The sequence below is a fragment of the Ornithodoros turicata genome, chromosome 9 (assembly GCF_037126465.1).
Source record: "Ornithodoros turicata isolate Travis chromosome 9, ASM3712646v1, whole genome shotgun sequence".
Taxonomy (NCBI): Eukaryota; Metazoa; Arthropoda; class Arachnida; order Ixodida; family Argasidae; genus Ornithodoros; species Ornithodoros turicata.
In genome coordinates, this window is record NC_088209.1 from 19,752,416 (window position 1) to 19,780,342 (window position 27,927).

General features: G+C 43.6%; 2 protein-coding genes across 2 annotated transcripts; one reads left to right on the plus strand and one right to left on the minus strand.

Annotated features, from left to right (window-relative positions):
- The first annotated feature begins 3,030 nt into the window (after positions 1-3,030).
- LOC135368296 (solute carrier family 53 member 1-like) lies at positions 3,031-24,445 on the plus strand. Its single transcript, XM_064601478.1, has 14 exons — positions 3,031-3,266; positions 5,047-5,098; positions 5,218-5,319; positions 7,093-7,403; positions 7,914-8,015; positions 8,081-8,161; positions 8,224-8,302; positions 9,180-9,367; positions 10,094-10,421; positions 11,427-11,627; positions 13,060-13,229; positions 14,828-14,961; positions 16,538-16,726; positions 18,081-24,445. The coding sequence occupies exons 1-14, from the start codon at positions 3,198-3,200 to the stop codon at positions 18,148-18,150; spliced, it is 2,076 nt and encodes a 691-aa protein (XP_064457548.1). The 5' UTR covers positions 3,031-3,197; the 3' UTR covers positions 18,151-24,445.
- LOC135368298 (von Hippel-Lindau disease tumor suppressor-like) lies at positions 24,411-27,064 on the minus strand. Its single transcript, XM_064601479.1, has 3 exons — positions 26,562-27,064; positions 25,838-26,012; positions 24,411-24,679 (listed from the first exon to the last, which is right to left on the minus strand). The coding sequence occupies exons 1-3, from the start codon at positions 26,706-26,708 to the stop codon at positions 24,552-24,554; spliced, it is 450 nt and encodes a 149-aa protein (XP_064457549.1). The 5' UTR covers positions 26,709-27,064; the 3' UTR covers positions 24,411-24,551.
- Positions 27,065-27,927: the final 863 nt, after the last annotated feature.

The following is a 27,927-nucleotide window of genomic DNA, read 5'->3' on the forward strand; positions in this document are numbered from 1 at the left end:
CTCGCTTTATTAACACTGTTATATGAATACGCTTATCGCATTAGCGATTTCTACTGACAGTAACTATATGGTCATCCACGGTTTCAAGAAGCACGTTATTTCTAATTGAGGACGTACCTGTTGGACGAAAAAGCGAACATTTGCGCTTGCTGGTGTTCAAGGTCCCCCAGTCTTTACATCATCTTTAAATTTTTATGAAAACATTTTGAAGTGGGCTTACATCAAATTCTGTTTCAATAGCCCTGTAGAGTACTAGTCCTCTGCGAATAGTCTAATCGAAGAATCAACTACATTTACAAGCACTCGGACCCCATGGAACACGTCCGAAGTGGAAATAGACCTCTACCCGAGAAACGTCATCATGACGTTGCTAGACAGACTGAAACCGAAACCAATCGGAAGGTGAGGGCTGGGTTACACGAATGGGCACTTGTTCGCTGCCTGTTCGTTTGCTGCGTGCTTGTTTACAAACAGGGAGAGGTCTATTGCCGACCATCGGCCAGTGCTCGGTTTTTAGTGGGCCACTACACCTTGGACCAAAGTCGGTGTGATGTCGCTCACAGTTGTGGTTGGCGAACAACGTTGGGCCAAGAACGATGTGCGACGTGTTGCGGGCATGCTATTGAGAGCTTGGTATAATAAAGGCGGACCAATTAATGTCGGCCCTGCGCTGCAAACAAACTCAAAGCAACGCAGCTGCTACTGCAACAAAAAAGAAAGTAGTCCTCCGAATTCAATTCCGATCATGTTCAGTCTTCATCACTGACTGAGACGAAAGCGGCTACGAAACAAGCCCTATAGATTCCGAATGGGTAGGCGACTGTGCGGATGGGTTATCTGGCTGGAAAGTTTGTTGTGCCCGTTGACCGCGTTATTAGTACACAACGAAACAATGAAGCAACTTGGCCGACTCATTAAATCGTTTCTATTCTTAATTTTGGAAAATGTGTTACCCTCGGCCTACCGGCTACCCGCACAATATCGCAGATCGGTACGTACCCGCGGGACACGCATGCAGGGCTCTCAATTATAAACATCGTGAAACAGATGAAAGTACCGCCATATCAGATCAGTGTCAGTAGCCAACACTAATGTTTTAGATACCTCTGACCACAAGAGTCAGCACATCATCATCACGTCAGGTCAGGCAGCCCGCGAGGTGGCGCCCCATGACGACGACAGAGGGCCATCACATGGACAAACACTGATATCATGAACAGAGAACACACCATACAGTCGCTCTCTCAATGTCACATATGAGGAGAAATATTATTCTTTCGCACCACTCGCCAGGGAATTGAACTGGCCACAAGCGCAGACGCTCCGGAGAAGATCGATGCTTCGACACGCCTGAAGACAGGTATGTTCTCCTGTACCAACGGCTGTTTGACTAGCTTTTCCAACCTAATACGCGATTTCAGCAAGGACAACGACAAACTAACGAGTGGATTGCGACGGGGGAGGGGCAGGGTTGAGGGGCCGTACATTGGACATGTAAACAACGAGAAATTAGCGGAGGCGAGCTACAAACATGGACGACACAAACACGTAAGCATATATAACGCCGAGAATCAATGAAGCCAAACATCTCGGGGAAAAAGGTGCTGACACCAGGATTCGAACCTGAGCCTTCTGATTGCCGAATGGTTCCGCTACACCACGACAGCAGGGCTTAGTCCTGAAGAGTGCCTCAAGAGATTGAAGATCTCAGTCGCACGTCTGAGGAGAGCCGTCGGCAGCGCACACTCGAGGGGTGCCGCAGGCCGGGTGTCTTGCTCCTCACAAATAGGACAGCGATTAGACAGAGGTGTTCTTAGAAACGATATCGGACGAGGCCATGGGCCAGACGCATAAAAGATGACGGACGTGGCTCCAGATATATTGCGTTGTAAGACGCATCACCGAACCAGATGAAAATAATGCACTAGCGAACTGCTGAAAGCTTGCCCTGAAAGCGAGTGAACAACAGAAAATAACATAGGACTTACGATGAAAGAAATGCTAAAAAGCAAGCGAGTTGGTCAGTAAAACGTATAATAGTTCCCCCCACACCAAGACTAGGGACTACGAAAACAAACACACAGAAAAACTGTGAGCCTTGTCTGTGTGTGTCTGTCTGTCTTCGTAGTTCCTAGTCTTGGAGATTTCATGGGAACACGAAATGAAAGAGACACCTATTGAGTCGTGTACGTGCGCCTTGTTGTTGCCTCGTAGCATCATCAGTCCTCTGAAGGCATTCATTCTGCTACTACTTTATATTTAGAAGCATCAAGTGCATCTATATTTCGTTTGCGAAAATGATGTTGAAGAAAATGGCTACATCGTTCCTTATAATATGTGAGCATGCAGTCTGGCGACAAATTTAGATCTATAAAAATTAAATTGTTATTATTATTAAATTAGATTAAATCCCTCAGAAGAAGGGCATTACAGAGCGCAAGGGAGGATGTTCATGTACGAGTTCAGCAAAACGCGTCCCAAGCGTATTATAAAAAGTAGTAAAAAAACATTGCAAGTGAGTAGCAGACTCTAGCTTCATTATTATAAGCAGAAAAATGAAATAATTACGAACCTCAGATGCTGCTATAAAATTCACAATGACTTCTGTCAGCAAATATGTAGTACCTCATCTACCAAGGGAGGGCCAAGGGAGTGGGGTTTCGTTCGAGAGCTCAGTCCCCCCCCCCCCCCGGACTTGTAACTTTGGCAGTGTATCTCGGAAAAGAAAACGGGGGTGAAATCCTCCTCTCCATGCAATGTTCCCATGGAACCCTTCCCAAAATATTTTCTAGCTGCGTTTTTGGATGGTGGTGGTGCTTACGGTATTCAATATGATATAATTTTGCTTTTCGAGCTTTTCAACATTCATTGGAAGAATAAACTTTCAATAGAACACAGGAAAGGTCCCATGTGGTTTACATGAATGACCGTGACATGGGTATCGAAGACGTGCGGATTCGACATGAGCCACTAGAACTCTATCATTACGAAAACTCTCAGCGAACAGCGAACAACCAGCAAAGCAGTCTGGCAACGTTGCTTTCGAGCATCAAGATGGCGTCTATCGTCAGCGGTCTGTAACTGGGACGTGCGCTTTCGAGCGTGTGCGCGTGTTTCTCTCGGAAAACACGCACTTCGCTGTCCACAGTACCAGTGAATATTCTAGTCCTTAATGTAGATAGTTTGTTATTACTAGTATGAAGTTCACAGAGCATTTGGCAGCCCATATCACGCCGGAATGGCGAAAACAGTACATCTCGTACGAGGTAAGCTTCGCATTTCTGTTAGCGCTATTATTCCGGGACAAATTCACGCAGTCGGCAGGCATCACGCATTTAAAATATGTTATTTCAAACCCGCTACACAGGTGTAACCCAGCAATTTTCATTAATAATGCTCAGTCAATTTTGGCCGTCAGCTGTGATTTAGCATAATTTGGCGCGCAACCTTCATGCCCAAACGCAGTTTGAAGCACGCACGTACGAGCTATTATGTAAATATATAAAATTGAAGGGTTCCGGAGAAGACAGTTACTACTTGCCACCGGGACGCCGAAAGACAATGTCTGGCCTGCGCGCAAGACAGGCGTCGAAGGTTGATTTTCATAAAAATAGAACGCCTTGAGAATTTGGTTGGCAGATGCAATTTGCGCAAGCCTCAGACCCTTGCCCCCCTGAACCTCAGTCTCCTTTTGAGTGTGGCTGAATTGTAGCAATTACTTCTGACATCAGAGGGTTGTTTTACGGAGTGCGTTAATTGATTGCTTACACCTATTACTCTGTGTTGTCGTCTGCAAAGTTTGCTAAAGGTGCCAGAAATTACGTGCTCGTGGTCCTGAATTTCAGTTTTATCTGGCATAATTTCATAGGAAGCCTCCTGCAGCTGTAACCCCACTCTTATACTCGAGCGTTACGCGTGATAAGGCACTCAAGATTGCCTCCAGCTTATCAGAAATGTTTCAGCCCCCACTCATACAACATCTTTTGGCGCATCTCTCTATCTATACAGCTATGAAACATGTAGCAGACGGCTGGACGCATGATTTTTATACCCCACACATCGAATGAAGATGTGTTGAATGAAGATGATCGAAGGCATATTTTGGATGCTATATGCATCCAAAATATGCCTTCGAAAAGCTATGTGATTTGGGGTTTCCTGTATGATTAGAAAAGTGAAATCAAGTTAGAACTCCAAACTAAGAAAGAAAAGAAAAACAGAGGGCAAATCAGTCCAATTACAATAAACTTCAAATGCTGTTTTCAACAACGGAGATGTACAATACTGTTCTATACTTCTTAAAGCAGTAACTGTTCAGTTGCAGTTTAGTTCATCAAGTTTTTTTTAAAGGCTTGACTAGGTGTCCACTTGGTAAAGAGCAACCGGTGAGGCGTACTTGTCAGTTTGCACTACGTTATAATGAATAATGTATAGTATGCCAAGAGAAGCACCTCAGGACGAGATCCCTCAACATTTCCTGTAACACACTGTACTTAATATTTGACTGTCCTTAACATTCAAAATCAGGCCAGCAAATAGCAAGAATGATGCTGCTTGATGTTATGTTGACTACGTACTACTCTGCACAATCAGCTACCAGTTTCCATATTGTAGCAGCCTTCATGCTTCATGGCAACATGTTTTGAAGGGCAGCAGGAAGGATTAGGTGTCACGAGCCTGCTATGTCACTATGAAGTGCACAACATGCTCTTATATGGTTGCAACATGCTCAACAACATGCAACATGCTCAACATGGTTATATCTTTTGTAACTGTACCCAGACACAGCTAGTGTAGGTTTTAACCCAACATTAATTGTCAGTATCAAACTTTGCACACCCTTCAATACTGGAATGTGTGTAGGCTACATTATTGTTTCTGCTCTCTAGATACGTCTAATATATACCCCATGACTATAGGAGTCGATATATGTCCCTCCTTTTTTGTCCAGATGAAATCCTTCAACACTTCCACACACATCCTTCTGTTCTTGTTTTATTGGAGGTATCAATATTTTTTTGCATTGCAATATGTTTTGTCTTGTAGGAAATGAAGACAATGTTATATGCCGCCATGGAACGGTCACCATCACCCGAAGGTGCGTTTCTATACTAGTTTCTAGCGCAGCTTGTGAAGTGAAGAGGTAGAAGCATTAGTAATGGTAGAGGGGGGCGTTCTCATTAGAAAAAGCTACTAATGACACACATTTCTCTGCAGTGGTGGAGCAAAGTGTGATAACCAGGTACCTGGCAAGCTTCGATGAAGAGTTTTTCCAGTACTGTGATAAAGAGCTTGCAAAAATAAATACCTTCTACTCCGGTGAGTCATTCGTATTATATATATTGGGAAGTGTAAAGTATCTTACAACAGGCACAAATTCCACAGACATTGGTCTCATTTTGTTAGAGGAATGGCAGTAAAGATGGGTCGCTGCATATCTCTAGACTGACATGTATTTGTAGAGTGTGCATACTTGTGTCTCTTCCCCTCTTCTTGTTTGTAGCTTGCGAGGTTAGAAAGGGCTAGTAGCCATGTTCACTTGGTCACTTATCACCTTCAAGGAGGATAACTAACAGAAAGACAGAAATAGTGAGATTTCAATGAACGGCATGGCATCCATGACATGTACAGTGGAGTAATCCCGCAAGAATCTGTATACATACAGGGTGCTTCACCTAATATGAAAAAAGAAAACGAAAAATCGTATTGGAAAATCTTCTTGTCTGAACACTATGGCGTCAACGCTATCTTGGGGAAGATTTTGTCATGACTTTTTATAAAACTTTATAAACTTTTATAAAATTTAATTAGTGTGAAATCAAATTTGTCTAATCAAACTCAAATAAAAAATATCCAACATCAAATAAAAAGTTGTAATAAAGACCCCTCAGGAATTTTTGCAACACCCCTGCTCTTGTGGTATTGGATAAACCTCTGCCTTGAGGCTTGTGTTTTGTTTGTCCTTTTGTTCCTGCCTCAACATTTGCTTTCCATCCTGTTACCTGCAGTATTCACCATCGTGCAGTAATACCTTACGTATTTCATTTTTGACATAGTCGAAACCCATCCCTTTTAATGCCCGATATTTAAAACACATCCAGAAAAGGCTTTGCCCCTTTCATATTTTATCAAACAGGAATTTTTTGCTGACTTTGCCTTGTGTATAGACAAGGTGTTTCACCTAAAGTGGTAAAAAATTCTAACTGGCGACGTACTCATTGGAGGATTGGGGGACTTTTGGCAACTACCTTCTGGAAGCTTCTGAAGCCATTGAGCAAGGCTTTGGCCAATTTTTAATTGCGGGAAATTTATTTTTGTCAATTGAACTTTGAAAATTGCCAAGCTAACCTCACTTTTTTTTACAGAAACATGAAGCCCTCCACGGATAACTGCAGACCCAACAAAAACTATGGACAGTATTGCAACAGAAATAGTAGAAAAAAATTAGTAAAAATTACGCAATAACCCGCCTGCTTGATTTGCGCAAAGCGAAGCACACGCGAAATGTATGTCTAGAGGAGGAAGTGTCCTTCATTTGTTTACCCCTCTTTGTGATAAGACGGTTGTCGCAAGCATCAAGGTCCAAGAGGGGGGAAGAAAGGTCGATCAAGAGGCGGGAACACTTCCTCCTTTCCCCGCATCTCCTGTGCGCTCTGCTTTGCTACAATCAAGCAGCTGGAGCTAAAGCGTGTTTTTTACAAATTTTTTATAGTATTTCTGTTGCGATACTGCACATAGTTTTTGTTGGGCCCATGGTTATCTGTGGAGGACTTCATATTTCTGTTAAAAAAAAGTGAGGTTCACTTGGCAATTTTCGAAGTTAAATTGAAAAAAAAAAAATTTCACGCCACGAAAAATTGTCCAAAGCCTTCCTGAATGGTGCCGAAAGTTTCCAGAAGGTACTTGCCAAAAGTCCCACAATCCTCCGGCGAGTACATTGACAGTTAGAATTTTTTATCACATTAGGTGAGACACCCTGTATATCGTTTGGATTACGACGACATTCTCTCGACCTGGATATTACCGGGTCTTTTTCCGAGAGAAGAATCCAGGTTATGTCCCTCAACTTTGATTCCCCTCCGACGTTTGCAGAAAAGCTTGCGGAGGCCACTAGGAAGTTTAGCAACCTAAAGTCCGAGCTGAAGAATTATATCAGCAAGATGGAGAGCCACCGGTTGACCGGCACCCTCAGCGGGCACGGTTCCTCGCGTTCACGGGGGATGAGGTTAGGCTTGAAACTGCGAGCCTTCGACCGTGAAGCACGGGAAGTGAAATTCCACACGCGCAAGATTCACGACTTGAAGCTGGCCTTCAGTGAATTCTACCTCAGCCTCATCCTGCTGCAGAACTATCAGAATCTCAATTTTACTGGCTTTCGTAAGATACTGAAGAAGCATGACAAGGTAATTACCGTGAATGTAATGGCTCTCTGCCGTCTTTCTCATCGCTGATATGGTATTTCGCGTAATGTTTTTTGTGTTACGGTGTGGTGTGGGGGTGAAATTAGTTAAATTTGTGCAAGGTAATTCTAACCACTTCTGAAATAGTGTAATATAATAAAATTAGCAAACTAAAAATAATAAAAAATAATTAATTTAATATAAAGTAAAATTGATGGAAATGATAAATATGGGGTTAAGCTGATGTGGTGTGGGGCGAAATTAGTTAAATTTGTGTGAGGTATTTTTAACCACTTATGAATTAGTTTGATATAATAAAATTAGCAAACTAAAATTAATCAAAATTAATTAATTTAATAAAGTAAAATTGATGGAAACGATAAATATGGGGTTAAACCCATGTTATTAACTTTAAAAAAATTCAATAAAGTTGCCAACAGTAAATTTCAACCCATCTATTAGAAATGTTTTTTTAATAAGTTGAATTAAGAATTGCGCTACTTTGAATTCCAGCTATTAGGCACTCACCTTGGCGCTCAGTGGCGACAAAGCCAGGTGGAAGTAGCGCCGTTCTATACAAACAAAGATATTGATAAGTTAATACAAGAAACTGAGGTAGGCATAAATATTTTTCTAAGTGTTGTGTTCTAACATACATTTTTTCCTTAATTTTGTTGCAGAGTTTAGTCACTAACATGTTGGAAGGGGGAGACCGTCAAAAAGCAATGAAAAGATTACGTGTTCCGCCCTTGAATGACCAGGTGAGCCCTACTGGGTCTTCTTTCCACTTAATTATTGTCTAATTGCATTTATTTCAATGCAGCAATCTCCTTGGGTAACGTTCAAGGTTGGGCTTTTCTCTGGTGCCTATGTCATACTGGTTATCGCTGTGATCCTGTCAGGTATTCTCTCCAGTGTTTCATATTTTAGGTTGAAACGTCGGGGTAAACTGCACCGGGGAAATATACATGGCGTCTTTTTTTCTTCGATACAGATTTTTCATTAAAAAACGAAGTGCTATTGATGTCCTCTTTTCACTTCTATCGTCTCTGAGCCGCAAAAACATCATCCGCAAAAAACGTGAAGTTACACCATTTTGTTTCTTTATTTTGTTCATTGCGCATTTTCGAAGACATGTCTTTCCTTCATCCCCAATGTGAGATGGTGAAAAAGCACACTATCACCTCTTGCGTCCTGGAAAAAAATTAAAGGGAAACAGAAAATGCAACCTAAGATAAGGGCAGTTCTGATAGCGTCACCGGATACATTTGTTTTTGTTTTGTTTCGGCAACTTCGACGCACGAGGCGGCACTGTGCTCCTTCACCCTCTCGCATTGGGGTGGAGGAAAGACGCGTCTCTGAAGATGCGCAGTGAACAAAATAAAGAAAAAATGGTGAAGCTTCACGAATTTTTTGGGGACGTTTATCGAACAGATTTTTGTTCTGAAATCAGCTACAGTGCCACGTGACTGAAGGGAACAGATGTTCTCATTGCAACATCTTCGTAGCTTTTATAATTAAAAAGTTAATTAATGATTTTTAGGTAATTAGTCATTCGGCGGTTGAGCAACAGATGGCTAAGAACGTCCGCCGGCCCAGAGATGATAGAAGTGAAAACAGGGTGTCAATAACCATTATAGTTTTTTGATAAAAAATCTGTATAAAAAAAAAAAAGAAGACGCCCTGTATGCGTAGAAAGTAGAAACCGAAGTATGTAGGTTAGCGATAGGAAGTTTGATTGTTGGTGGCAGCAAAGCATAAAAGAACTGCCCCCTGCAGGGGTATTCAGCCACACCCGGGACGACTGGCGTATCGTGTTCCGGCTCTACCGTGGGACGCTGCTCATCATCCTCTTCATGTTCCTTTTGGGGGTAAACGTCTACGGCTGGCGGACATCTGGGGTTAATCACGTCCTCATCTTCGAGCTGGACCCTCGGAACCATCTTTCTGAGCAGCATCTCATGGAGGTAGTACAGCGGGCGTTACTTTGTCAAATGTATCTAGGGACTTGTGTTTTAGGGTTGAACTCTTTGGAGCCTGTTTTGACCCCCAGGATGTGTCATCCTCACTTAGGCTAAAGACCCCCAAAGCCCAGAAGAAAAAACTAAAAATCTTGCCATATGCATGTTCATCTATCAATACAAGCACACTACAAGTCAGCACCTTTGAGTCATCTCAAATGCAAGAAGTGCACCCCCCCTTTTTTTTTTCATGTTGCCCAATTTTGCCCTATTTTACAGTTACTGGAATACCCAAGTTTTGATCTTGATTCTCAAACACAATGATCTGAACGTATCGACCTATGCTTATTGTGTTCCTGCTGGGGTTGTATTAGTATTTTCTGGAGTTTGAGATAAAAAAATGAATGAGAAAAATGAAAAATGAAGGACCAGCATGGCACTGGTAATAATAAAGATGTGTGCCAAAAAGTTTTCAACCCATTCCATGGATAACCCAGTACAGTCCTGTTGAACATCATCCTCATGTTTGCCAGCATTACCTTGGTATTTGCTAAATTATCGTGAAGGGGCTCATTATTTCATTCCCCCCCATCACCACCAGCAATGGGGTAGAGTAACTCCTCATTCATCATCTCACAATAAAGTTGTTGTTGTTTGATCCTCTTTGTTTCTCTAACTATTGCACATTGAGCAAGAGAGATGCAAACGAGGGGATGTTGCATATTTGCGTAGATGGCTGCCATCTTTGGGGTGCTTTGGGCGCTCAGTGTTCTGGCATTCCTCTACTCGGGTCCTCTGGCCATTCCAACGTATGCCAATCCCCTGGCCCTGCTTCTACTCATGTTGCTGTTCCTGGTGAACCCTCTGCGTACGATGCGTCACCAAGCACGCTTCTGGCTCCTGAGGGTGCTGGGACGCATCTTTGCGGCGCCCTTTTTCTATGTGGGGTTTGCAGACTTCTGGCTGGCAGACCAGCTCAACAGCCTTGTTCCAGTGTTCATCGATGCTCAGTATTTTGTCTGCTTCTACGCCACGGATTTTCAGTGGATGGAGAACAGCGGTGAGTGTACAAGTGCCAGGTGCCGGCAAACAACAGCATTGATGTTTTGACAGCACAATTAGTTTTTTTATTATCGTTAGCACTTTCCCCTTCGACATGCTTGCGGTGCTCTTCATTTCCAAAACTGCAATGCAGCCCTATATGCACCACACACATGTTGTCCAACAAGACAAAGTACAAAATGGTGACGGTGTCCCAAGTTGCAGGAGGTGAAGGTGACACCTGGCTTTCGTTTTCGTGCGGATCGCAAACGTTTCTGAGGAAATTTAGAAATTGTTGCAGATTTTTCTTTACTATATCCAGTTTTCGACTGCAGACGTCTTCACTATAAAGGTGTTGAAAATACATGGGCATCTATGGGCGCTCAATCGGGACCACGATCTTTCTTTACTATATCCGTTTCTTCACTGTATGCGAGTTCACTATAGCGAGGTTCTACTGTACAAGAGTAGCATACATTAGACATCACACTGAGCTGTCTGTTGAAGCATACTGATATACCACGAAGCTAAAAAAAAGGGGGCATAACCTAAGTGTGCAGAGTTTGCATTTGAAGTGTAGCCATGAAGTGCCACAGCTTGGCAGATATGTATGTAATGACACGATTGGTGAGCCAAATGGCAGTCTGCATAAACTATAAAATGGTATCGCTTTTTGAGTCAGCTTCAAATATTATACTGCCTATACTGCGAACTAAACCAGAGACAAGGGGAACAGACAAGTTCTCGTTACACTGCAACAAGATTAATGGACCTTATACACTCAAAAACCTCTGGAGAGGAGGCAAAGGAACAAATAGTAATAATAAATTTGCTGCTGCTTAACAAGAATTTGTCTGTACTCCTTGTCTCAGGTTTAGTTCGCTCCAGCTTGTCAGCTCCATTTTGCTTTTGCCGATCACACTCGCCTCTATCATTGAGGACTAACTGTATATCAGTTCACATATGCAGTAGCAGGAAATAACTTTGACAAGTGGGTTTGAATGGAACGATTGGTGTCTTACAGATGCAGCAAGGTGCATGAACAAGCCACTGAATTTGGCTCTTCGGCCAGTTCTAGCATGCCTTCCTGCATGGTTCCGGTTTGCACAGTGCCTTCGGCGTTTCCGGGACACCCGGGAGGCCTTTCCCCACCTGGCCAATGCTGGGAAATACTCGACGACTTTCTTTGTTGTGATTTTCTCTACGCTTTGCAATGTCTACAGGGGTAAGTTCAGTGACACTTCACTAGCGCTAGCCCTAAGGATAGTAAAATCCCGGGCATGCGTAAGGCCCCACGTCTTCTCGCGATTCAGCGAAATTTTGCAGAACCCCTTATTTTTAGGGCCTGACTTTTTCGGGTTTTATTTTTGGCCAATTTCGGGGGGTAAATATCGGGTGATATTTTTCATTAGAAAATTCGGGTGTATTCGGGTTAAATCCTGTTACGGCATATTCTGTCGTCAGGAATTCGGGTGTATTCGGGTGATTTTTTTTTTGTATAATAAAAATTTGTCTTAACATGGAACTAATGTTTAGCAATGTTATCAAACTTTATTTTAATGGACGCTTACGAGTGTGCCACGCGACCCGGATGTTTTCGGGTAGATTCGGGTTAAACCCGAATTTTACAGATTTTGTTCGGGGGGTAAATATCGGGCGGATACGGGTTTAACCCTAAAAAGTCAGGCCCTACTTATTTTGCTCGGGACGTAGCGGCGTGTTGCGCAGAATTTCGCGGAAATCCGATTGGCGTGATGTGGACGGTTACTAGGAGGTGCAGCGTCTCAGGTCTGTCTAGTGGGTCCAAGGCCCTCATGCTTTTGAAGAACTGCCAGCCCACTGTCAGCCCAGAAAGCACGAGAGACCCCTGAAAACAGTGAGAATCGCCAGCTGTTGGGAGCAGTTGGGAGCGTGGGCAGTACGCACGTTTATCCGACAGTCTTTTGCGTGGGCACGCAATACCTTTTCCTGAGACGCTGCATGTCGTAGGAACAGTCCATATCGCGTCCTTCAACACAGTCTGATTTCCGCCAACTTTCATGCGAAACCAAGAATTCCGCGAAATTTCGAGCAAAATATGGGATTCCATGAAATTCCTTGCAAAACGGAGGATTCCGCAAGATTTCGTGGAAAGCAGGGTGCCTTATGTATTACTAGAGCCTGAAGTTTTCGGGAAATATTTTTTTCCCAATTCGGAGGGTACAAATCAGGGAAATCAACATGCGCTCTAAATTCATGCGAATTCGGGTGGAAAAACCCCCAGTATGCTAAATTCTTGGGGAAATCGGGCTCTATTACTCACATGAACTGTACTGGTTTGGTACAAACGGTGATGTAACTGCATTTACTGCCAAACAAGTAAGTTAGTGCATTTCTACGGATGTCCCAGTGAGGGCAATTTGCCGGGTAAAAATCAGGTTTCACCCTAAAGAGGGAACCTTCAATTCGGGGTGCAAATTCGGGGAAGAAACAGGTTAAACCCTACAACTTCAGGCTCTATGTATTACATGTGTTTATAATATAACTCTTACTGTAATAATATACTGTTGTGCATTGCGAGATATAAAGACGGTACGTTCAGTGAGGGTCAACCACATTCAAGTGAAGTGAAATGCTAATTCCCTGATCACTCACAATTCTGTTTCTCTCTGTTTCAGATAAATACCCATCATCTAGCGCCAATCCATTCTTTATCTTGTGGATCTTATCTGCTGTTGTTAGCTCCTGCTTTACTTACACATGGGATGTGAGAATGGATTGGGGCCTCTTCGACGCTTCTGCGGGCGAGAACCGCTTTCTTAGGGAGGAAATAGTCTACTCGTCCGCTGTAAGCATTTCTTGTTTTTGTTTTTGTTTTCATTCCTCGAATTATGTAAAAAGTGCGGTTAAGACTGAGAAGTCTCAGCGGGATGTAGTGGAGGCCTAAAACTTCAATGCAGCGCAAAATCCTGGTACTGGTAAAGTACTGACTGTCCTGCTGAAACATTTTGTATGTTCTGTCATCAATACGTAGCTAACTTATCTCTCCTTCGCAGCTTGGAATTTATGTAAAAGAAATATCACAAGCTTCAGTGTAATTTCTGCACCCTGATTGCTCTTTTATTGTTTGATGATTATGATGTGGATGACGTAAGACATTCACCTTAGAAAGGGTGGAACACAGTGATGGAAGAGCCTCGAAGCGTTCTGGTCCAGGAAAAAACGAGTTTTGTTGCAGCCTCTCGTAGCCTCGTGATCTCCCGTTGGAAGGCATCGGGAGGTTATGTTACTAATTTGTGACGTAGAATCGGTGCTTTCCACGTTAATTCCAGTTTCACGGGGTCTTGGACAATGTTTCGCTCCACTTAGAGGTATGCGATTAGAGCCTGAAGTTTTCGGGAAATATTTTTCGATAATTCGGGGGGTAAAAATCGGGTAAATAAACATGTGCACCAAATTCGTGTGAAAAAAAAACTTCCAGTATGCTAAATTTGGGGAGAAATCTGGCTCAGTTACTCAAACTAACTGTACTGGTTTGGTGCAAACTGTGATGTAACTGCATTTGCTGCCAAACAAGTCAGTCAGTGCATTCCTACAGACATCCCAGTAAGGGCAGTTTGCCGGGTAAAAATCGGGTTTCACCCTAAAGAGGCATCCTTCAATTCGGGGTGCAAATTCGGGGAAGAATCTGGTAAAACCCTAAAACTTAAGTCTCTATACGTGATCAGGGAACCTCGGCCCTATCCTCGCGTAGCCACTTCCGAGGGGTCAGTGCAGAGCGGGTGAGAGCTGCGTGCCCACATACGCAATGTGTTTCGTTGTCGAAGGGCCCAGCGATCCTCAAAGGTAGCGAGTGACCGTCAACAATAGGCCTAAACTGTATCTTTAGAGACACGCCACGCTACCCTTAGGAATCGAAAAGCGGTCTTAGTACGGAGATCACTTCGTGCCTCTCAACTCGGATAGCGATGGAAATAGAAGCAAAATGCAAGCCAGTTGGTGTCTTTGTGATGCTGGCAACATGTCCCTGGACTTGGGGGAAAACACAGAAGAGAACACAGAACAAACAGCACAGCGATCGGGAGTGTCCAAGTGACGGTGCTTACACATGTGCGTCCCGAGCATGGGTCCCCGAGACCGCTTGCGTTCACATGCGCCAACTTTGGAGGCGGTCCGAGTCGGCCGACACCAGCGGCCGCGTCCAGCTCGAGTTGCTCCGAATCGCTGGCTGACCGAAAAAGCTTGGGAGAGTTGATGGTGCCCCAGCCAATCAACGTCAGGAGCATTGCCACATGACCCCCCCCCCCCCCCCCCCCCCCCCGGATTTTATTCCCCCGGTTCTTACCTCCCGAATTTAGAAAAAAATATTTCCCGAAAACTTCAGGCTCTAAACATGAAAGAGCAGCAACGAAGGTCTTTGAGAGTGTGTCGATTATCCTATTTTAGGGTTACTACTACTTTGCCATCCTAACTGACCTGGCTCTTCGCTTTGGGTGGACGCTGTCTGTATCCCTGACTGAACTAGGAGTTATTCACTCAGACCTCATGGTCACAATATTGGCACCATTAGAAGTATTTAGGTAGGTACAATTTACAGTCATGCACACATAGAGCCTTGTGTTTTAGGGTTAAACCAGGTAAAACACATTTTTGACATCCGTTTTGAATCATTGTCATTAGACTAAAACCCAAGATGCCCTGGAAACAAACAGATTCAGCCACCGATACAGTAACCAACCGCAAAAAAGTTCAAATAATACAGCAGACTGATAAAATCAGACGATCACTAAATTTTGTATGTAGCGCCTGCATGTGATGGTATCCGTTCCAACCAACGTTACTAGGTACTAAGTAGTCCCTATCTAGTAACGTCCAACAGAACTCCCCAAAGTGCAGGCACCGTGACGTCCAGGGTGTCGAACCCGAACCCGAACCAAAAACCATACCCGAACCGTTATTTTTGTCAGAATCGAACCCGAACCGAAATTTTTCCTGACACTGTCTAACCCGAACCGGAGCAGAACCGGTGAAAATAATAGCGGTAACCGGTTCGCAACGAAATGGTTCAGACACAAGAAGTCAGCAGAAGAGTTCAAGTGCCCCTCAATCCCCGAATCCTCAATATCATGGATTTCGCAAATTTTCACCTAGCAGTCAAATGAGGATGTAGAGTAGGTACGCTTTCAGCACCTTTTTTTAACATGTTGAGAAGCAGTTGTCCTTGTGAGCGCTGCAGCTAGTGCCCCATGCATGCACTGTGGTGTCTGCTCTTCAGAGAGAAGGTGCCACACGGACGCGTCAGTCTTCTGTTAGCAACTGCTGTATTGTCTGAAAGGTGAATGACCTGCCATCATCCACTGTATGAAGCAGGAATGGAGGAGGAACCTGAACTGAACCTGTGTAAGCGCATTCTTTTCACTTGCACTGGACTGCACTGCCTTGGACTCCACGCAAGACGGGTTTTCGGGAGCTGCACTTTCCAGCTGAAAGTAACTTTATTAGTAATGCCTTTCTTTTCAACAGGAAAGTGCAGCACGCGGATAACCCAGTTCAGATCTGGTGCAGGAGGTGCAAGCGAAAAGAATGCATATTTTTTGCGGTCCGACACCCTGGTGATGTCACCTAGCGATATGGTTCAGAACTTTTAAAGCGGTCTCCTTAGGATTTCAATTACCAATTCAATACAAGTACACAGTCCAAAATGACTGTTTCAGAAGTTGCCGCGGTAGTGTCGAAAATAGTCGTATTGGTGCTTGTCTGCAAGCATTTTAGTCTAGAAAATCAGGACTTTGATCTGACTGGAAAAATTGTAGTAAAAAATGTATATTGATCCTATGGCAAAGGCCACGGTTGCCCGTGAATGTCAAAAGTATTGAACCAGTCCGAAAAATCAGTCTGCTACTGTGCATGCACTGAAGAACGATAAGCACAATGCACTCATCACTATAGCTCGGCATCTCGAGAAGTACCTTTGCGTAATTTTCTGCCAAAACTTTGTTTTCCCACCCAATAATGCCAGGTTTCACCCCATTTTATAGCTCTTCAAAGAGAAAAAAAAAATTCTTCCAACTTTCAAAAAACAAACCCAAAAAAACACGAGGGCCTTTACACAATGTATTGTTCAGGGTCATTAAATACGTGTGTCTACCGCGTCAGGCGATTTGTGTGGAACTTCTTCCGCTTGGAAAACGAGCACCTGAACAACTGCGGCAAATTCCGTGCGGTGCGCGACATCTCCGTGGCTCCAATGGATGCTGGAAATCAAGCGCTGCTGCTGCGAATGATGGACGAACCTTCTGGCGTCGTCAACCGTGGACGCAAGGACCCCCGTCGCAAACCCAATAAGTGAGGACAGACAATGCGTTGACGCACGCTGCATGCTCTCTCAACTGCTTTGCCTCTTGGCCCGCTGCTACCTTTCCCTTTTCAAGCCATATGTTTCTGCATGAACTCTCAGCGTGAACTGTAATGCATTGCATGTGAAATTGTGGATGTTTCTCGATATTGATTTAGTTACCATACCTGTTACTAGAGTAACGATTACACGCTACCAAGCCTACTGACGAGGAGGGCATGATGACCTTGCTGTTGTGCAATAAATAACGAATTAGGTGATAGTTCTATGTGTATTTTTTTCCCTGCCTGAAATGTGACTCAACAGTACAGTCTGATTCAAGCGACACAAGTGATCCTGGCTGGAGAAATAAATAAATAAAAATAAATAAATATAAAGTATATGAATATGTATGTAAAAAGTATATAAATATTTGCATCTTCATAGCCTTAGGTGACCTGCACAGGCAAGAGAGTCTGAAATAGATATCTAGCATACAGAGGATATATACGCCGGGAGATGGGTCAATGGGTCCATGGCATAACCAGTGAGATATTCCTTCTAGGTCTGCATCCCTGAAGAGAGAACGTTAAGACTGCGAGAGAGGCATTGCCTAACGTGGACTAAGCCGCCACTGTCGAAAAATGCCTTTATGCAAATAGTTTTGAGTGAGAAATGTTTTGCCATATTTTTTCATACAGGTATCGGCATCATTTCTCATGGGGACCGCAGTGCACCGTTACTGACTTTTGATAAATTTGTGACAGCCTACCTCTAGCAGGGATGGGTCGCTACATGACGCTCGCAGCAAGTGATGAAATGTGGTAGAACCACACTGTGTAAGAGAGACTTGAACAGCAAGATACAGATGTGTGACAGCACACGTTTACAACATAAAAAAACATAACATTTTTTTTGTTTGGTTGCGGCAAGTGTGTATACTACTCAAATAAGTTTCCGTTTTCAAGTCTGATCTAATGAGGCATTGCCGACATTCACAGCAAGAAACAGAACATTTTAGTAGTTTTACTTCAGCATTGCCGTATGCTCATGTACTTGCTGTGCATCATGATCGGCGCATGCCTGCCCCACCCTATGCATGGAGTAGATGATATTGCGTAGACATAGTCACTAACCAGAAACACAGTACAAGTACATAGGAAAATGACTCATGTGTGTTGCCTGCCATATTTTCTTTAACGTCAAGGCAAAGCTTCCAACCGTGTCTCTTCACCATCCTGCCTGCCTTCTACTTTTATGTTCCCTGTATGTTCCTTCCTCTTGCTTCCTGACTGGCTTGCTTCTTCTGGGCTGCACACACTCCCGAAGTATTAATTAATTTACCGGACTGCTTCTGTGCTTCAGATATAAAAGGGCCAATCCAGAGACGAAGATCCTGCTTGAGCATGAAGGTAGTGACAACCCTGAAGTATGAAGATAGCTACACAGAGCAATATACTTAAATTTAGGACCATGTGCCAGAAGATCACCCCAACTATATTTCAACTATATTTTGCTAGTCTCGTTCCAAGGGTTCATCATCACTAAATGGAAACGTGCCATTTAGACTGCCATTCCACACTGCAAATATATTATGTCCTGGAGGCATTTCTGTACAGATGGATAGGCTGTATATTGTAGATATATCCGAGTGAATGTCACCTCTTACACATCGGACTTTCCAGAAATAATCAAAGTATGTATATCATCCTTGCAGTTTTCTCAAGGTGCACATTGGATGTGCAAGATATTCCTGTGTTTTCAGTTCAAACCACCTTCCTATGACGTTGGCAACATGTCCTTGAGCTTGGGGGAAGGACAAAACACAAACGACCTTCCCCCAAATCCCGGGGACATGTTGCCAGCGTCAAGTATATACCAGCTAGCTTGCATTTTACTTCCATGTTCACCTTTATATCTCATCTCAAGATATGTGCATATATTTTGGAAGTACAATTCTTTATTTTGCTCAGAATGTCCTTACCCAGAATGCCATACTCAAGCTATAATATGTTGTATAGTTCAATTCCATTAATTTGAACTCTGAAGGGTACTGTAGCTTTGTTCATCCTTTCTGTGTTGGACACGTGTCGCCGCACGTCCGCAGTCGTGCGATACTGAGAGACTCATTCACCTCATATTCTCCTCACACCATTACGGCAATCTACAAGGAAGGCCCCCTGGTTTTCTGCTGCGGCAAATTCAAAATTCTGCGGAACCGACTTGTAAATTCCGCGATTTTCTGTGGCAAGCAGTCAACGGCTGCTTGAAATGGGAAGCACTTTATTTTCTTGTATAATGGGAACAAAAATATTTTATAAAATTACAGATTGGCTCAGCATTACATACATGATAGCTTGTGTTCTCCTCTGACAAAGAATGCCGTCTGTCGCCTGCAATCATCTTATTCGCGACTCCAGCGAACTATAGGTGGCGCACGCCGAACCTGGACTCGAGGGTTGCCACTTCACCACTAGGTGGCTATTGCTTCGCTGGAGTCGCGAATACCTGCTGAAAGATCTTTCGGCATCTATGGAATTTATAGGAACTTTATAGGAAGATTATAGGAATAGGAAGGAGCTTACAATACATGCGCTGTGGAATACATTTTTAGGACATCTTTTTTTGTTTCTGGGCTGTAGGCATTATTTAAGAGTCCTTAAAGGCAAAGTCCCAAACATTTAAATCAAAATCCCGCACTGCCACTGCTAAACTGCACACGGGGGGACGCCGGCCCTTCCTCAGTATGCGCAATAAACTTGGGCAAACGTCATCATAAGCTAAACTACAATCTGTGTGTGTTGGTCCTGCAGAATGGGCGTTTCGTAAAGCAGGCTTCACCTCATGCAGGGAAGCGTCCGGTGAAGCCCACCTTCGGAAGGTGTCGTTCATATTCTACGAATAGTCGGATATTCGGAAATCCGAATATTGGGTATTCGATTCGAGAATGAAATACTTCGAGTGATTGATATTTGATTCGAATCTGAGAACTCTCATATCAACACCCCTAAAAATAAGGGGTTCCGTGAAATTCAGTGCCAAATGAAGGATTCCGCGATGATTTCCGGATTCCGCGATATTTCGTGGAATCGCGGAAAACCCGGGGCCTTATTCATAACTAGGACCTTGTCATTTCAGGTTTTATGTTTTGTGAAAATGGGAGAGGGGGGGAAGTCTGGTGATATGCAGGAGCTGTAAAACAGTAAAAGTTTGCGATACTGGCTGGAAAAGCAGATTTTCCGGCTGAAAGTAAAAAAAAGGGTGCTTCTCGCATTTTAGGTCACCACGAGGTGCACATGCCGACTGAATTGCGACATGGGACATGCTAACATGGGACTGAATTTGCGCTGTGCTAACTTGGCTGTCGGAGCTTTCCAGGTTTTTACCTTAAGTGACGATGATGCAAGTTTGGGGGAGGTAGAACCGGCTTTTACTAGGTGCAACCTTAAAGCACAAGGCCGGTCTTACATGTGGTAAGTGATCCCACGCAATGTCATTCGAATAAACTGCCGAACATGTTCTTTTTTGTTCAAATTACCCAACATTTCACCTCATTCGTTGCATCCCCTCAGAATAAAACACACGACTTTGATGGGACACGAGCATATGCAGATGTTCAAACTAGCAGTATTGCACTTTCGTTGTAAGCTTTCATTTTTGACTCAAGTTTCTGTAATGTGTTTCACATGATAGCGTTTTTCTAGCATTACATTTGTGCTGACGTGAGTCTATGTCGAACACCGCTTTCATAGCAGTACAACTGCAGTTTGTGTGCCCTAACCAAACGACATATGCAGAGATGAAAGATGTAGTTATGTGTGGCACATCTGTAATATTGCAATATTGGGCAGGTGGACCCGCCAGTATGCAATTCCAGGGTACATTTAACATTTGCACGTGTATTTTGAGTGCGGCACTAAAAATATATTTTTATAGGTTAGTTTACTAAGGATGTAGCACTGTAGTGGAAGGTAGTAAAAATAGGATGCCAAAGTGCACACAGTGCTGCATCGTACTTAGCACTGTGGCGGTTGCGGTGGCAGTACATGGTACTTTTTAGAACTTAGTATTTGCAAACTTCAACTGCATAAGTAATTTTAAGACCTTTTTGAATATTGGGCTTTAAATAAATATGTTAATATTAGAATTTAAAACTGGACGTTACTTTACATTAGGGATACTAAACACCCTCATCAATGTCGGACTCTCTCTAGAGTGACACCAGGCACATTTCCCCATGACCTCCTGGTGAACTCGAGAGCTGTTCTGCAGTAGCAGGCAGACTGTGTACAAGAACGCCTGTGTTTGAGCCTCTTTTAATGAACGAAAAAAAAAAAAAAAAGCATTTCCTTACACATCTTTGTCAGATATGCACACAGGGTTGTTGCACTTGAGGCTATTGTACTGGACCTTGAACTCTAAGTACTGTATTATGGCAACAATGACTCAGTCAGATGCTGTGTGGCACGTGCACTGAATGTGCAAGATGAAAAAAAAAAAAAAAATCAAATATGTGGTTAATGGTTTTGCATGCTCAGTACAGTGTGACGAGGGGAACGTCAGTCACCCATCCTTCCCCCAATAAGCTACATGCCTCTTGAAGTGCACAGAATTCACGGCAGCCACCACTGCCAGTGAGGCAGCTGCAGCAGAGGTCACATGGTTCTGAGAGCCAACGGCAGTCTCTCACTCACTCTTCTGAAATAAGAGTTTAACACGAAGGCTTGTTGCAGGGTCTATACCTCGATCACTATAGCATGTAGAAAAAAAAATGATGGCAGTGGCTTTGCTCTGAGTCATAGCCTTTGAGGTTAGACGTAGAATTATGGTTGAAGTCTTGTCTTGTAGCCAGAGCGTCGAACCGAACCGAAACCAAAAACCGGAACCTGTAATTTAACCGTAAATATTTAGCTGGAACTGAACCATAATTACTAGCGCCATCTTGGAGGTGAACCAAAAATCGAACCGATCCAAAAACTCCGGTTACCGGTTCGATATACCGGTTCAGTTTGGGTTGGTGTGTGGTGGGGGTGATATGGGCCTGCCTGCCTAGATTAGCGGCATGTTGCTCAGGGAAGGGATGAAAGAGCGTCCTGTTGGTCGAAAAACAGAAATAAATGCGTAAAAAACGTTCAAAAAAGATTTTGTATCATTTTTAGTGGCTACTTCCAATTCTGTAGCATATTAGAACCTCGAACCGGTTCCGAACCGGTTTACAGCCTCTGAACCAGTTAATCGAACCGATATGTGCGAACTCCGGAGATGAACCGGAACCGACCCTTTATGGCTGAACCCGTAACAAACCGGAAAACGTTTCGGTTCGACGCTCTGCTTGTAGCAGTGACACACAACGTCGATGGCCTTGGTGATGTTTGTGGCGAGCGATCTTTCTGCAAGATAGCCCTTCCAGTACCATGCACACCCAGGAGCCATCATGTATATACAATCGAGGAAGATGTCCTGTGAACGATATACTACGAGAGGTGCACACAACGGCCCGATTGGAGGCGAACGTTACACGGTGTCATTCCCACCCCTGAGGACGGAATTCCCCACCAGTTGAGAACCCCTGGTCTAGAACATTCTGCAGCAGTCAGTGACGCCTGTGTTCGAGTCTGCTTCTCTCCTGTGTGACAGGTTTAGACTTTGATCCTATTTTTGTCTTATATATGCCAACATTGTCAGAGACTTTACACTTTGATGCACTATTTCCTGCATAACCTTCAATTTCTTTCTTTTTTTTTTATCCTTTACAGAATTTTTTATTAACAAGCTATGAGAGCCAGGGGTGGATCCAGGATTTTTCTGAAAGGGGGGTCTAGCCTTGGTAAGCGTGGTAGATACACGAACTAGGTCAATTAAACACTATGTGAAGACAGAAATTGAGGAAGGGGTCAAGACATCCTGGCTCTCTTCCTCCTCCTCCACAAGAGAGTAACTACAAGACGACTAATCATCTTTTTAATTAGGGATTATTATTACTATTTTAGGCAAAAGCAAGTTAGCGTAATGGGAGACAATCCTTGTTGAAAACCATTCTATTTTTTTACAAATCCAGAAAAGAGCGTGTGCCGTGAAATATCCATCGCTGAATTTCAGAATGCAAGTTGAGAAGAAACCCAAAAAGCGCGCCTCAAGAGCACGTCGTCTACGTCTTATCTGAGGCTTATCTGGGCCGGAAAGTGGATTATCTAGCCAGCAGACCTGCACCTACTCCGATCTTCTCTATCGCTCCAAGTCACGTGGCCCTGTGACTTGGAATGAGAGCTGTGCTCCCTGCGTTCCTGGTCGCCGCTCTCTCGGCAAATTTGCATATCAAAATTTGGGGATGGATATTTTAACGCACGTGCATGTTTCAGGATTTGTTGGGCATGAAACGGCTTTCACCGAGGACTGTCTCCGATTCTGCTACCTTGTTTTTGTCCGAAATCCCCTAATTAAAGAGTTCATTAACGAATTTTAGGTAATTTGTCATCTTGTAGTTGCATACTTTCTTTTGAGAGGATGTCCGCCTGGCCGCATAACTCAACTGCAAAAACGACATCTGTCCTGCTCTCGTTGCTTTTTCATGAAAATGCTGTAGAGGATAAAAATAAACACCCTGAATACATGTACGGTTAGAGCTCACGGCTTTTGACACCTCATTTGTTTTGCTGAGTGACACCGTACATTCAGTGCGGACGGTGATTACTGGGTGACTGACGATGTTCATGCCCTCAACTGCACAACATACTCCCCCCACACCATTGCCGGTGACGCACTCCATACTGCACGAAGCTTTTACCCGTTACCTACTATATGTAGGGGGCTGACTTTTTCACGTGATATTTTTCACTAACATTGGGCATAAATATTCGGTTATATCTTGCTTCAATAATTTGGGTGTGATTGGGTCAAACTGAACGTGATTCAGTCCAATTCTTGTTGAATCTGATTCAATCAGGTGTAAACCTTTGGATCATAATACATGATTCACTGTAAGACACAGAGTATCAATATTGAGCCCATGCATTTAGTAAGTAGCAGGGTCTTGGTTTTCACAGTTTATATGAGCATATTTATGCATTTACAACACAGTTTCCAAAGTTCTACCTTAGTTGTGGTGACTTTAGATTACCCTGGTCCAGCAGTTTTCGGGTTAAACCCAGTTTTTGCCACTTTGAAGCTGGGGGGTAAATATCGGGCGTAATCGGGTATAACCCTAAAAAGTCAGGCCCCATCTATATATAACACCACTTCACTCACTGAGATACCTCGAATAACTTTGAAATCACGAAAGTGGCAGATTACCATCATTTAGGTCACGGCGCCCCATACGTACCGCAAACTTTTACTTTTACTTGTACTTTTTGGTTCCACACCAAAAAGTTATTCTCTCCTCGGTACTCTGGCATGTACTACAATGCGTGCATTATGCAATGACGCACATCTACCGAAGCGTCACAATCTCATTAAGACACGTGTGCGTCCGACAATGCACTTATGTATTGTTATGTTCTGCTACAGTAGTGCACAACATCGAAGTGTTAGTTAGGGGATTTTGAATGATAGAAAAGCACGGTTGAACGCCTTACGGATGTCACATGGTTATATATTTCAGTGCTGTCTGGAAAATATGTAAGACATCTGACAAGCTACCAATCATGCATGTTCATCATAAACCCGCCATTCTATTTGTGGCAATGCTTCTGTACCCATTTTGTAGAAATAAAATATATTTTTACAATGTCCTCGGGACATATACATAAGTCCTCGTGTAAATAATGGACACCAACTGTCCTACAATGGTAAATTGCTTTGCAGGACATGAACACACTTCGGAGTTTTTGCAAGGAGCTACCGTGGCTCGAGATACTTGAGAAATTCTTGCTGGAGTGACCTAGGTATCTCTGTCTGGTAGATTGCTTCTGGAGACAGAAGACACCTGCGGAGCTCTTGAAAGCAGTTTTCTTTCAGGGTGTACACTGAAAAAAAGAAAAAGGAAAGAAAGGCATTGCAGCCTGCACAGAAAGCAGGGTGGAACAGGCTGCCAACAAAACGTTGCACCACTGATGTATCACGATACATTGCAGAGTGTTTTATCTTTTTTTGCTGGCTTGGAAAGTGCCTCCTGACCAGATGCCACACCTTCTACTTGCAGCCACCACGCATTTGAACAGCAAATATGTTAGTATTGGCTTAATTTGTCATTGAAAGGATCCAATCTGGTAGCTCGACCATTTGCTGGAAGAGGGCCTATGCAGATCAGTGGTTATGGAGGTCTTGGCTCAAAATATATTTTCTCCAAAGAGTGCCTCACATTTTCAACATTTACTCCGCCACACTTTGTCCGCTAGACCACTGAACGTAATTTTTGTCATTAAAAGATGCAGTTATACACCTTCCCCCTTATAATTTATACTAAACGTATCCCTCCCTCACCCTTAAATGTTGCACGCAAAAAGACTCAATTTCTGCTCCGTCATTTTTTTCATGTTTTTCCATTACGACTCGCGGATGAAGCAAACACGACCCCTCTGGCGTCACTATGACTGCACCAGGTGGCGCTACAGAAGGAGGCGACACTCTGCCCAAGTGGCGCTGCTTCATCCCATTCTCTGTTGCACAATGACTCCAAAAACAACATCAGGACACCTCTGCAAGCATGTGATTCTTTTCAGAGTGTACTGTAATATGGTAATAATACGGTAGTGTAATAATAATCATGCGGTGCCTGGTACGGAAAGGTAATTGGGGGAGGGGGTTCAGTGTGCCCTGGTGACGCCACTGCAGTCTCTCAGTGAATAGCACCCCAGGCACGTTCACGAAAAGTTCTGTGTCGGTGGAAAATGCCGACCACAACACATTTTCGTCGTCTGTTCCTGCCGTAAACTGTCGGAGAACTGTACTTTTGACTGCACGCAGCAGATACAACGGGTGACGGTCCACCCTACTGCCTTTAACGTTTTGAATGTGAAAGAGCGTGCCTTACTGTCTCAAAACGCTGTCTAACTCGCCAGTTCACATCCCAACAGTTTGGCAGTGCCAAGGTGTGCAAATGGAACTTACTCTCTGGATGCCCCCCGTATGAGGGAAGTTAAAAATTAAAATACTGAAGAGGTACACATCAATAGCGGTAGTACCTGGTAACGTGATGAGTACAACTCTGCGGGTTGGAGGTAGTGGGGCTCCCCCTGGTCCGACACGTGCCGGCGGTGGGGGGTGAAAGATTTCCTTACTACGGACTACAAGCCTATCATTTGTAGATGCATCACGAAATATCCACGGGTGGTTAACGAAGGTGTTGACGTCAAAGACCTGCAAAGGGAACAGAAATCTGTAACTGTAGAAGCCATATTATAGTGTGTCACTTCCTATATGTTCGGTCATTTACAACCAGACTGTCCATGTAAGCATGTAATAGTAAAACGAAAACATGTGCACGTTCTGTCTCTTGCTCTATTTTTATCACATCGTAGCTAAAAGCCAATCACATATTGAGAAACAGAGTGATTATTACATGTACCAACTGCAAATGGAAAGAATGCAACGAAGTACATCTCCTTCACTACTTTCATTGACTTCCCACAACAAATGCATTGCGTCAGCCACTTGAAGGATGGGTATATATTGCAAAAAGAGCCAAAGAACACACAAACACACGGGACAAGAGCTTGTTCCGTGTCGTCGTGTGTTCTTGGGCTCTGTTCGCAATGTACTTGTCAAACCAATGGATGTTTAGCAGACATTAAGCTCGCTACCAACTGTGACGGAAACGTCGCTAACGTTTTAGGTTATTCGAAACCGCAGTACTCTTATCTTCCCGTACACAAGCAAGTGTGACGTTACGTGGAACGTGTTGCGTACATGGTTCGGTCCAAGACTTTTGTACTTGATGTGCAAGCCCTCGTAGTTGATCCAGATGATGTCCACTTGACGGCAGGTCTTGTTGACAAAACGCACGAAGGATGGGCATACTGAAGGTCCGGAGACAAGTCTGCCTCCATTCTCCATGTTCCCTAACTAATTACAAAAAATATCGTCCTTCAAACATTTTCAGTTGCTCCGTCCACTCCAAACCTTGTTGCGGAAGGCGGTTGAATGTCTAAACATGCAACACAGCCCGGAACATCCATCTGACAGCGTCACAAATGCTTCGAATGAGGGACCGACCGTACCACAACCGTACTGACTGCACGTAGTGTTGGGTTATTGGCTACTTTTGACAGTAGTAGCTTTTCCTCAGTAGCACAGAAATTCTTCAGTTTTCTTAAGACAGCTGTTCTAACACGGCTTTCGGAGCACCGAACATACGATAGCGGAATTGCGTGCGTTATTTCTATGGATGGATACTGTGGCCCTGTGGCTGTGGCTTTTACTATACCTTAGGAGCGGGCGGTAGCTTGCGCCACCTAGCCCAGAGTTGACACACTGATCTCTCAGTGAGTTGACACATTACTCAGCGATGAAAGATTTCTTGTTCTTGTTCATTACTCAGATTCAACTTCAGACCCCTTCATACCCGCTATAAGCCCATAGACCCCTGTTTTTAATTATTGCCGAATTTCGCTTTGCCTTTTTCATCAAAATGTCTTTCCAGATGTTTTAAATAGTTACTGCCCGTATTTACCTAGACTCCTACAAATACTTGTAAAGAGTCCTAAAGTCCTCCTCAGATAAAACATGACTTCTCGCGCGTAATACTGCAGGGAATTTGGCTCGGCTTGGAGGTGGTCGTACGTTGACATGACAAGAATATCAAACACAACGGAAATTTACTGCATATTCCACAAGTAGCGATTTTCGCGAGGACCCGATTTTTGCTAATTTCTCGATTGCCATTTTTCCGCGAATTATTTCAATACTGACCCGCTGAGTGTGCAGCACCATTTCAGTACACATTTAGCATGCTTTTGCTTAGTCACCGATGCCACATTCATTCTATAGTCATTTGATAATTCCACTCTCGTTCTCAGTTATATCATGCATGCTTGACTGCCAAAGTTCGCAACGAAAGGACTTTAGCATTCAGGACCCATTCGCATAAAAGTTGAGTGTGAGTTTTAGACTCCCAGGTAGCACCAAATGTCAGAACAACGTTGCCTGAATGTTCCCGAGAAACGTTGCCAGAATGTTGATAATGTCCGCCATTTTAACGTTGCTGCAACATTGTGTGTAACATTATGTCAACGGCAATTTTTGTAAATGCAATGTTGTCACAGCATTCATTTTG